The following is a 12,863-nucleotide window of genomic DNA, read 5'->3' as shown; positions in this document are numbered from 1 at the left end:
CTCGGCGGCAACGGCCTCCCCACCGAGACCGGGTAATAATCAGTCGATTCGCGCGCCCGCGCCCGCGCCGCTCCTTTCTGCTACTGTACTAGTGCGTAGCGTGCGTTTTCCCCTCTCGCTCTCCGGCGGGTGCGTCTGACTTGACCGGGCGGTGCAGGCTCTACTTCACGCAGATTGGGATCGGCACGCCGGCCAAGAGCTACTACGTGCAGGTGGACACCGGCAGCGACATACTCTGGGTCAACTGCGTCTCCTGCGACACCTGCCCCCGCAAGAGCGGCCTCGGGGTACTCTCTCGACTCGCTCGCATCCCTTCCGTTTCCCCTGCAATTCCTCTGCTCCGCTCCGCGGATTCGATGCTTGCTCAGGCGTCAGCGTTCGATTTGGTTCCTGAATCCTGACGACCGGCCGTGGCGGGTGTTGTAGATAGAGCTGACGCTGTACGACCCGAGCGGATCGTCGAGCGGCACCGGGGTCACGTGCGGCCAGGAGTTCTGCGTGGCGACTCACGGCGGCGTGCTCCCGTCCTGCGTCCCCGCCGCGCCGTGCCAGTACAGCATCTCATACGGAGACGGAAGCTCCACGACGGGATTCTTTGTCACGGACTTCTTGCAGTACAACCAGGTGTCTGGCAATAGCCAAACCACCCCGGCCAATACAAGCATCACGTTTGGGTACGCTCTCTAGGAAACACTTTAATTTAATTTCTTTGGCAGTGAGCTGGAAGCTGATAGTAATTTTGCCTTTATTTGTAGGTGCGGTGCTAAGATTGGTGGAGATTTGGGGTCGTCAAGCCAGGCTCTTGACGGGATTCTTGGATTTGGTCAGTCAAATTCATCCATGCTGTCGCAGTTAGCGGCTGCAGGAAAAGTGAGGAAGGTCTTCGCACATTGCTTGGACACCATAAATGGTGGAGGGATTTTTGCTATTGGGGATGTCGTGCAGCCCAAAGTGAGCACAACGCCGTTGGTGCCCGGCATGTATGTCATCTTACTGTTCTATGTTTACTTCCTTCGGATGTTTCTTCATGATTCCTTTGTGTGCTCTGTGCTGATGATGTGGTGCTAGTAGATGATATATGAAACTATAGAGCTACGGGGACAGATTTTGGAATCCATGGTGTTTAGATTTAACAAGAACAAGATCATGAGGTGTGACTTTAGTGGTGTTGGATGTGATCTGGTCTCTAAGATGCCACATCAGAATAACCAAATGTGACTTAACCAAGAGATCTTGTTTCTAACATGCCACATCAGATATTTTGCTGACTCTCCATGCCTGACACTTCGACCTGTTCATGTGCCTCAAGTTGTATAAAAATGTATTGATAATTGGGTCCTACTACTAACTGTATGTCAATTAATTGTTTCTGCAGCTATTTTGTTATATCTATCACAATTCAGCCACAGGCATAGTTTAGTAGTAAGAGTCTAGGACAAACCACCCATCTTTAGACATAATTTAGGAGACTAGTCAAGGACAAATATTCTTTTATCATGATATAATTTTAGGAAATATACATTGGTTGTACATCTTAAGCATACTTTTGCCATGTAAGTCACTGATTTTTTTTTTTTTGTATTTGACACCCTATGAGAACTTACTTTGTAGGCCGCATTACAATGTCAACTTGGAAGCAATTGATGTTGGTGGTGTTAAGCTACAGCTTCCAACAAATATTTTTGGTATAGAGGAAAGTAAGGGTACCATTATTGACAGTGGAACAACATTGGCGTATCTACCAGGGGTGGTTTATAATGCTATAATGTCTAAGGTATGGAAGCTTCGATGTGAACCAATCCTTGCAGCGGAGGGCTTGTTGTCCTAATCATCATATCTTCTTCACTTGTTCATTTATAGGTATTTGCTCAGTATGGAGAGATGCCCTTAAAAAATGATCAAGATTTCCAATGTTTCAGATATTCTGGAAGGTATGCTCACTTCTCGATTGTGGCCGCTTATACACTCACTCTCCATGAAGTTCACACTAGATGGTAGATATCGATAGTGGCCTTATGCACAACACGAAGGGGTTATCTCCTCATTTTGTCTATTTTTTTCTACTAAACAAGAGACTAGGGCAAATGGATATCTTGATTCAAATAAAGATTGTTATTCTGATGTTTTTATCTTCCTATGTTTCTGATACTTCTGCTCAATTTTTTGCAGTGTAGACGATGGATTTCCTATAATCACCTTTCACTTTGAGGGCGGCCTTCCACTGAATATTCATCCACATGACTATCTTTTTCAAAATGGGGTAATAAACCATTGCTCTGGACTGTTTCTACTTTCTAGGAAAATATATAACTAGCAGCATTACATCTACAATTTAAGCGCACAACTCAATTGTTGTCATGCTTACTTATGTTCTCCACGATTTGTTTAGTTTTGTGTTTTTAAGAAAGTCTACTTAACAATTTGTTGAACTGCATCAACAAACTTTTCAACTGGCTCCAAAAAACACACACACACACACGAAATTTAATGCCTCTGCGTTTGCTGGTATTCTTAAGGTGACATAAAAAAAAAGTTTTGCTCCTCTTACTTCATTCCATGATTTCCTTGCTTTCTGACTATAAAATGTATGAGTGTTTCTATATTTTGAGTAATCAATATATATATTCCTATTCCATACCTCGGGTGTTAGTGATGCGCTTGGAGTGTACTTTTGACTCATTATATTCTATTCCCTCATGTCATATATGGTGTATATCATAGACCCATAGTGAGTTACATTTATGTAGTTTCATTTGACCCTGTACTTTATCTATCTTCAGTGTCACGTACTCATAATATTGTGCCATGCTTGCCTCTTGAACTGTCTTCATTTCAGAAGTATGTTCAATTGGTTTTAACTGTGGGATTTGTTCTCCTGACCCTTTCCCGGACCCTGCGCAAGCAGGAGCTACGTGCACTGGGCTGCCCTTTTTTATGTGGGATTTGTTCTCCTAAAATGAAATGGCACAAAGCTGACCTTCTTTTTTGAGGAATAAAATTTTCAACTTCTCTTCATGGCTCCATGAAGTTACTAAGCGACACTTATTTTTCGAATGAGGGAGTACTAGACAGTGCCACTGCTAGCTGACTGTAATCGTAACTTGCTTCCAGAATTCACATTTTCATAATTACATCTTTCTTGAGTAAAAACAGAACAAACAAGCTATCCCATGCCATTTCCTTTTTTGCTGGTCTTTGCTTAGCACATGAGCTAAACATTTAACAGCTGGCTCGTAGCAAGTCAAATACTGCCAGCTGTTCTTCAACACACGTCGGCCCTCTTTGTTTCCATAATTGTTTGATTTGGACTTTTGTCAGTTTTGATAGCTTAACTCTGCTTCCCATGATAACACGGCTACGGGTTCGATGCCTTGAAATTCGCTCGATTGTCTGTACATGAGAGCCATGAAATTCTGGCTCGAAGGTTGCCTTCACCAAGTCTCTAGATATTTTCACCATGTCTCGCCAAGCTTCATGACCCTAGACTAGGATACCGAAGGAGCTCAAAGTGCTATGTAGAGATAGGACCATAGTTGGGGTCGTGAAGCCAGAATTACCAAATGATGAGACAACTGGTAGAGTGAGAAGATTGAAACCAGTAACGAACCACGACAACTCGGAGGAAGAGTGAGAAGATTCACTTGTGGTGGCAAGGTCCTTCAAGACACCATGGTTGAGAACCATGACGTTGAAAATATGCAGGAGACACGCTACCCTCGGTAGCAAGGTTCCTTCAAGACCGCCACCATGATGGGGAATCACGATGTTGAAGTATGCAAGAGATGTTGCTCATGGCGGCAGAGTTCCTTCAAGGCGCCACCATGGTCGGGAACCATACCATTGGATGACGTTGAAGATATGCAAGAGGCATGTTGTTCCCGGTGCAAGGTTCCTTCAAGGCATCGTTGAAGGTATGCAGGTGACATATTGCCATTGGCAAAAAAAGTTCAAGAGCACAACCCACAACCATGGCCCATAACCATAATGTCAAAGATATAGAAGAGACTCACGGTCACCGGGGGCGTAATTTCAAAATCGCCTCCAGGGTTAAGAGCCCTGAGGGCACTAACATCACGTCAAGCCACATGAGACCATGCAAGAAAGGATCAATGCCCCTAGACCACATCAGGCCATGTCGGTCCTTCAAAGAAGAATTGCAACGTCGGGCTGCAGCAGCCCTCCATGGAAGGACCATGGCACTCAAACTGCCCCAAGCCGCGCAACATCGTGGATGACTAGACACACAAAATTTCCGAATGAAATGACGAAGTCACAAGCGTGACTCAATAACGTTATAGCAAGAGGATCGTCATCAATGACCCCATCTTGCCATCCTAGCTGGAAAAGGGAGGAAACACCGATGGCCCTATAATGCCCAAACCACGATCATCACCCCGTCGATGGCCTCAAAGCCAAACAAGATTAGTCACACAAACTCTACATTTACATCCATCCGGGTTAGTGTGTTGCCCCTCTCTGGGATTGATGCAGCAACTTGGACGGGCATTGCTCAACCACCCGATTTTTGATGGGCTATTGTATAAGGAGTCCACATCCTATCGATGCAAACATCACTCATAGTGATCTAGGTATGTGAGAATACCCACACGCGCCTCCTTCCCATCATTACTACCTCCGTCTCATAATGTAAGACGTTTTTTGACACTACACTAGTGTCAAAAAACGTCCTATATTATGGGACGGAGGGAGTACCTAGTATAAGCCGGAGATGGGAATTTTGGCACCCATCCTCGCGGGCCCATCATGCATGTTGTTGGTTCACGACAAGCCCGTAAATCCGGAGTGCTACGGCCTAGCCACCAAGACGGAGCCAAGAGCAAGGTGAGTCACCGGGAGTTGACGTAAAATATTGTCGAGGATTAGAAGACTTCCAAACGACAACCAGAATGTGAGAGCCCTAACTCGTGAGCTCAAAAGCCAGAAGTTAGACCAAACGTATGGATGCAAAGCACATCCTGTGCACGCTACATCAGTATTCTCAAAGTTGGATAGTAGAAGGTTCTCGCATATCGAGGATACCTCGGAAAAGGAAGAGATGGAGATCCTAGAAGGGCATTCTTGTGATATCATATCACGCACAACCTCTCTTCCTCTCATGCATGAAGAGATGAGAGCGGATGGTAAATAGACATAGGAATCACTAGAACCCTACAGCAATATCACAAGGATACCCCTTCCACCATCCCACCTTTAATATTAGAGAAGAGGCAAGGCGTTGTATGATAAAATCCCAGGAGATCCCCTTGTAAATACAGGGCCTCCCCTCACTTGGGGGGAGGCACTTAGCACTCTCTCTCTCACACTTGGCAATGGAACAAGAAAAGAGTGGGGGAGGCACGGGACTCAGCGACCTAGGCTGGAACGAGGTAAAGCCTTGGCTAGCTAGACGTAGCCCGGTTGAGGACAAGGCAATGTGTGTGACATCCTAGCTTAATAAGAATGATAGACTAACAAGTAATTCCTTCTTTTGTGGGAGGCCATTTGCAACGAACCTCAAAGTTAAGCATGCTTGGCTTGGAGCAACTTGAGGATGGGTGACCGACCGAGAGGTTGATCCCGGGTGCACACGAGTGAGGATAAAGTGCACAGGAAAGACTAGTGTTGGGTTTGTGGGGCCAATCTAGATCTTGTCAGGCGTAACAGTTGGAAACCAGTGGTTGTGGCCGGGGCATCACAAATGGTATCAAAGCCGGCCCTCGCAATTACACAAGCATGTGTGGGTTAGTGGCGCAGACATATACATGGTGCGTGTTGTCTGTCGTGGCACACGACATGGGCACATGTGGATGCTGGCACTGTCGTGCATAGATGAGTGCTAAGTAAGAGGGAACGTTCCTGTTGGGCTGACGAGGACGTCGGTTCCTTTGAGTGGGGGTGTATGTGACGTCATGGCTTAATAGGAATAATAGACTACTCATATCAACAAGGAATTCCTTATTTTCTGAGAGCCACAAGCAAGGAACCTCAAAGTTAGCGTGTTTGGCTTGGAGCAATTTGAGGATATGGGTGACCGCCTGGGAAGTTGATCCTGGGTGCGCACGAGAACAAAGTGCGTAGGAAGGACTAGTGTTGGTCTATGGGACCCCCATCTAGATCCCGCAAGGGTATAACGTCGCAAGAGGGATACTGTGGCCTGGAAGTGGATGGAGCAATTGTCGCAAGCAGCAGGCTTCTACCCCGAACGACGTCACCAACGAGTACCCTTAGACGACATTGAGGACAAAGACCCGTCCATGAAGGATACTGCGGCCCGGTGCCTTGGACGGGAGCGGGAGAATTGTCGCGAGCAGTGGGCTTCTACCTTGAACGATGTCATCAATGAGGACTCTCGGACGATATTAAGAACCAAGACCCGTCCATGGGGTTGAAAGCTAGATTAAGGATCTAGACGACGGTTTCCTAAAAGCGTCGGGTGTTGCTCGCACCTACAAGGGCCATTGCCCCTTCGAGTCCCGCCCGCTAACTGGCTAGCGAGACCACCGCCTGCCGCCCGAGTGGACACTACGGTGGTCCCTTTACACTGCCCCGCCCGCTAGCATCACCTTTTGGATGCTTTTGGTAAACTTGCTCATATTTAGGTGGAAACTCTCAAGAATTGAGAGAAGTTTGAAGACTCGAATTCGGCCATCTACACCAACCCTCGGACCACCACGTGGGTGGCCAGGCGACACTGGGCGCCGTTGAAGAAAGGAGCACCTTGACTCCTAAGGGCATCCTCTGGACAGACTAACCCTGTGGCCTGGTATGCCTCCAAATATACTTTTCAGCCGTACCAGACAACGGAAATTGTCTTTTGACTCTTAAAAGGCCCATCCAGAATGGTGAGTCCTTCCGATTCAACGTCACTTGTGACAGGTTTTTGTTTTGAAAAGGAGGATTGCCCCTGGCCTCTGCATCATGATGATGCATGCAGCCCTTTTATTAAGCAAAGTATCACCAAGATCCGCGGTCTAGTACAAGCTCATTCGGAGCAAAAGAAAAGGTAACCAAAAAAGATAAAAGTTGCCACAACCGGCTAAAATAGGACGAGATGACTAAACACCTACCTATTTGGAGTGGAGATATTTATTTCCTAATAATTGTTGTCATACCGCATCTTTACTTAGCAGATTGAACAACTATTTGTTGAGCAAACATTTATTTGTTTATTTATCCCCGGATCCTCCATTCCAAGGCCGCCTTGAACTTCCAGTTTACAAATGGTGCTCCACTTAGTTAACCAATATTTCCATTTATGCTCTTCACTTTGCTAGAAAAACTTGGCTCTGTAGTAAATTTCATTCGTTTGCATACCCCCTTTAGGTATCTTAAAAAGGACAACATACACATCGGTAGATTGGTCGGCACCGCATTGATCAGGAGTTGTCCTCCATAAGACAACAGCTTGCCCTTTCAACTACTGATTTTTTTCTCAAACCAGTCTTCTGTCCCTTCCACTCCTCGCTCAGGAGCTTACCCTAGTGAATAGGGATTTTGAGGTAATGGAATGGGAATGACCCCAACTCGCAACAGCTGCCTGTACTGGTCTCACCCTAATCGATATTGAATTTAGGAGTTCACTAAGACATTGTTTTAGTATCTATATTTCAGTCCCTCTGTTTGCAGCACGACTCAGATTCTGGGATGACATGAGCCCTAGTTGCAGTATTATCCCGGAGTTATTTCCAGAAGGCATCCTTTTTGATTTCTGCTTTTATTTGATCTTTTTTTCCTGAAGGACAGTGATGGCTCTTATGGCCATGCTTATTATAGTTAAATAGGTCAGAAATTTTTTGGAGTTTAATTCGGTTTGTCATGATTCTAAACAAATAGTTGCGCAACTCATCAACCCTTTTCCTATATATAAAGTTGCTACTTGTGATTGTTTCATGTAAGATGATTTTAGCTGTATTATCATTGCTGTCTGCTTGGCTCCTATGGAAGCATTGAAATGACTGCACCTTCAACGGAGCTACGCAGCATGTCTGCCGGCTTGAATATCCAGAAGAAGCTTGTGCCTGGTGCTGAGCTGGTGCATTAGGGTTGCGCGGTATGATCCCGGAGAGTAGTTGGGTCGCATTGTACCTGCGTGCATGGCCTCTCTTGAGAGCCACTGTAGACCTCTCTTTCCTCTTTTAGTGCACTGGTCCGCAAGTCTTTTATGTATTGGGGCGATTTGTATTTTCAATGCCACTTTAATTAAGTTATCGTTATATAATCATATTCAGTTAAGAAAAATATTGCGATATTACATATTTTGTAGTACTGAATAGATTTCCTGCTATGCAGGAGCTGTACTGCATGGGGTTCCAGACTGGTGGATTGCAAACCAAGGATGGAAAAGATATGGTGCTTTTGGGAGGTACATGTTGGTTTCAACTACTCCCTCCGTTCCAAAATAAGTGTCGTGTGTCGTGTACGACACTTATTTTGGAACGTAGGGAGTATTAAATTAGTAGTTTTGTCCAGACGCTGCATCTAATGTTTGCCAACTTATTTTCAGATCTAGCATTTTCAAACAGACTGGTTCTTTATGATTTGGAAAACCAAGTTATTGGATGGACCGATTACAACTGTAAGTTTCTTGTGCTTTTCTGTAAAAATACGACGGTGTTCCTTTATGCACTCAACCAGAGACCATCTCGCACTACGAGAATGTTTGTAGAAAGAATATTCCACAAAAGTTCATGTCGAACCTGCTCATTTTGGTTTCAGGCTCCTCCAGCATTAAAATCAAGGATGACAAGACTGGATCAATATACACTGTGAATGCACATGATATCTCATCTGGATGGAGATTTCAGTGGCACAAGCCCTTGTTTGTATTGCTAGTAACGGCGCTGTGCAGCTATACAATGTTCTAACATAACCGCGGATTCTCACAACTCTGTATGCTTGTAGCCATTTTGTTGTGTTTTGTTGTTAGTTCTTACAGAGAAAGGAAAGGATAGGGGTATATACACCTATGTTGTCTTAGGAAAATGAGGGGGAAGGAAAGGAAGTACACTGATTGTCATGTCAAGAATATATATGGAAAACATTTGCCCAAGAATTATTTGCTGATGGCGTCAACTGCATATGATGTTCTGTTGGTTAATAGCCATATTTTCTGCCATCATTTACATCAAGTTACAACCTCTCCAGCACGGGTACACCCGTGCATAATAGCTTAATTATTTGTACACTCTGTTTTGCTCCCATTAGTTGGATTTCAGAAATATTAGTATTTGGATGCCACAAAAAAATTGAATTATAAATTCCAAACTCTATTCCAGTGAGTTAGAATATGACCAAACATATTTTTTTTACTATCAGCAAAGAATCAAGTGAAATCTGTCTGGACCTGCCAAAATGCATGATGTATCTTGTCGACGCCTCGAGTCATATTCGAAGGTTTCAGATAATATCTTGAAATTACGTACATGGCATAAGGTTGAAAAATTTAAACACCGAGGTTCTACTAAGGGCATCTGTACAAGTAAGTGGGACCCACTTGCATGAACTGATCTGCTGATAGCCTGATAAGGTCTTCTTACGGGCATGCCGTTCTTCGGTGTCGATAAGGTTGGCCGAGGTTGGCGAGTATGTTTATAGCAGACCCAATGCGATGGTGTCGGTATGCACTTTGATAGCGGCGTAGGTGACGTTGATTGCTCGGCTGTGTGTTGTGTGGTGTTGGCCTCTCTTGTACTGTACTGCCTATGGTGCTTTGGACCTAGTCTAGCTAGGTATGACTTGTCGTTGTTCAGGTTTTTGCTATGCTTCCTCCTTTGAGGTGTTTTTGCAGTAGCCCTTTCTATGGATGTAACAGTTCTCCTGTCAACATTCATGAGAAAAAAAGGTTACTCCTCCCAGCGCGCGTCAAATGGCGGCTCCGCTCCATAGAGATTGCCTGCTGGAAAGGCCCTCTAGGGGCGACCTGTGGATTAGTTGCCCCCGGGAGTCGAATGCAAAGCTTGTGTGCTACTGCTCGGGCACCATGGTTCCCTTTTTTTCTGAAAAAATAATATAAATCATATTTATTTATTAAAAAAAATCAAATTCTGTGGAAACTTGTATGTATTCACTATGGATCCAAGAAATTTTGTTTTGAAAAAATGTAATTCGTAAGCTGTACAAAAAGAAAATTCCGGCCATTTGAAAATACATATTTGTCTTTTTTGTACACCACATGTGAAACTAAAATGTAATGAATTTTTGCACATATGTAGTATATATGTGTGTTTGTGTTTACAAAAATTTTCAACATTTTCTGCGCTTTAAAAAATGTATTTTTGAAACGGGCACCATGGTGCCCGTGCACAACTGGCAATATTCACCGGGAGTCCTCCTATTCAGCGATCTGCACAGAAAATAGCTTACAAATACGCGCCCCTCCCTCTCTCCCACGATTAGGGCGAGCCCATGTGCAGGCACGTGGCCCCCTTGTTTTCTTTTCTTCTATTTTTTAACTCCGAAAAATGTTCGAAATTACACAAATTTGAAAATATTTTTTAGAAAACTGAATTTAGAAATTGTTCTAGAATTTCAGAAAAAATAACTTTTTTGTGGATTTAAAAAATATTTTACCAATTTTAAAAGTATTCATGAATTTAAAAATATTTCCCAAACTTTAAAAATATTTGCTGATTAAAAAAACGTCCATGAATGTATAAAATGATCCCAAATTTCAAAAAAAATTCAGATTTCAATAAATATTCTCAGATTTCAGAAAATGTTAATGAATTTTAAAAATATTCATGAAATTTCACAAAAATGTTCACCTGTTTAAAAAAACACAACTTGAAAAATTATTGTGAAGTTGATTTGTTCACAATTTACGAAACAATTCGTAAATTTTAAAATAAATTCGCAATTTTCAGAAGAAAAAATCACATGTTTGAGAAAACGTTTGCGGATTAGGTAAAAAGTCCACGAGTTTGAAAAGAAGTTTGCGGAATTGATAAAGAAAAAAAGATAAAAGAAAGAAAAAAACAAGAATGAAAAAAAAGGGAAAAATGGTTCAAGAACCTACCCAAAACCGGTGGGAGAGAAACCCAGCCAGCCATACTGGGCCGGCCGAATAGTGTGCGAGCTCGCGGGCACTTGCGCGATTGATCGCTACCCACCCCTCTGTGCGCGGTAAATAGGACTCCCGTTGGCCCCGGGTAGTGGAGCTTGCTTTTGCAAATTTGTGAACTGAACCATCAGGGACCAACCAAGTTTGTGGGCCTCCCATAAAAAAAAAAGTTTGTGGGCCTCCGGTGCTTTAACCTCATGTTTTTACTCCGGCAAACTTTGGTGTTGACTCTCTACTTGCGTGAACGCCCGTACCACCAGACACCTGCGAAGGGTGTGCGCCTGCACACGGCCACCAGATCAGTAGGCCCCAAATTTGACATACTCGGTAAAAATAGCAGGTACGTTGAGGGTTGAATAATCAAAGTAAGGGACACACTACTAACTATGTATTCTCTCTCAAAAAGAACTACTAGTACTCTGTAGGCAATGAAATGATTCAGCAAACCATACATAGGAACCTGCAAAAAATAATTATCCAGCCTCTAATCGCCCATGGCTTTCTCTTGCTCTTCATCTTCCTCCGATCCGATCAGGGGCAGCAAGGCCTCTATACAAGCCGGTGGATTTCTGTACTAATCTTCCTTTTTTCAAAAAAGCAAAAGGCTTGCTATTTTCATATAAGAAGAAGGTTTAAAAGTCTTGGCCAAATGGCAGGTTACAGACATTACTCTCGCGGCATTATATTACACAAACATCTTGCCTCGACAAGGCACCACAACCAAGTTTTCGGTTCCGAGTCACAAGCAACCCGACCGAAATAGCGGTGCTATGGAACACACGTGCATTTCGCTCATTCGGATTTCCCAAAAGATAAGATGCATAAGGGGAAGAAGCGCCCTTCAAAATTGTGACCCGCCGGAAGCAATGTTGCGCCACCACTCCTTGACGAAAACCATACCTCTCCAATCAGTTGGATGGGCATCATGTAAACCAAGCCATGCTTTGATCATACCCCAAACTTTAGCTGTGTAACAATGGCCTGCCCTTGCGCCGAAGCCGGGCAGCCATCCAAATCCTATTGTTAATGACCAACAAAGCAAAAAAAAATGCATTTCAGAGAAGCCCAATTCTTACACACCCAAAGAGGTATATCTAAGTCGACGAGGCCAAGAAATTGTGCACTATACGTCGTTGCCGCCAAATATTGGTCATTCTTAGGAAATTGAATGAGGTAAATACACCAGAGGTCTTAGAACTTGCACGCGGCGGTCATTTTGGTGCACAAAGTTGCAAAATACGTGTTTGTGATCACTAAACTTGCGAGACTGTTCAAATACAGTCACTCTCTCTGTACGCGAGCGTATCCGTCGATGTCATGCCCGCTGTCAATGACACATGGACGCATTTTTGCACAAAACCCCTTCTTCTTCTTCTTCTATGCAAAATAAAAAATCAACAATCGATGGGATGAAAAGTTTAACTGCCAGATCTCGAACCCCGACCTAATGCTAATACAATACAGGTCACACAAACTGCGCCACACATCTGTAGACAGCTATTAAGAGTAACTAAGATTAATGTACAAAAACGGAAGCGCTCATGGAACAGAAATGGGCTGTGGTCCGGCGACCCATTTTGCACTTGTTTATTTTTCAGAAATTTGTAGATAGTATGCAAATTATAATGCCATTAATAAGATAATTTCAAATATTTTTCATGTATTATTCTAAAATAATACTTATGAATTATAAAAATGTTTGCATAATAATAACACAAATAGTTTTTAAATATTCATAATAACACCTATTCGTTTTATTTGAGAAATTCGTGGATTAGAAAAAATTGTTCATGTATTATTTTCA

The 12,863-nt window shown here is 43.5% G+C and overlaps 1 protein-coding gene across 1 annotated transcript; it reads left to right on the top strand.

Annotated features, from left to right (window-relative positions):
- LOC125530120 (aspartic proteinase 39-like) lies at positions 1–9,055 on the top strand (the record flags this gene model as incomplete). The annotated part of the gene is given in 10 exon segments (XM_048694519.1): positions 1–32; positions 158–287; positions 427–674; positions 756–980; positions 1,612–1,774; positions 1,861–1,931; positions 2,170–2,260; positions 8,290–8,362; positions 8,504–8,575; positions 8,716–9,055. Coding segments are annotated over 10 exon segments (1,254 nt in total), but the record flags the coding sequence as incomplete, so codon positions are not given.
- Positions 9,056–12,863: the final 3,808 nt, after the last annotated feature.

This window comes from Triticum urartu, unplaced genomic scaffold (assembly GCF_003073215.2).
Source record: "Triticum urartu cultivar G1812 unplaced genomic scaffold, Tu2.1 TuUngrouped_contig_6086, whole genome shotgun sequence".
Classification (NCBI taxonomy): domain Eukaryota; kingdom Viridiplantae; phylum Streptophyta; class Magnoliopsida; order Poales; family Poaceae; genus Triticum; species Triticum urartu.
Note: the sequence above shows the minus strand (reverse complement) of the source record. Positions and strands in the feature narration are given on the sequence as shown.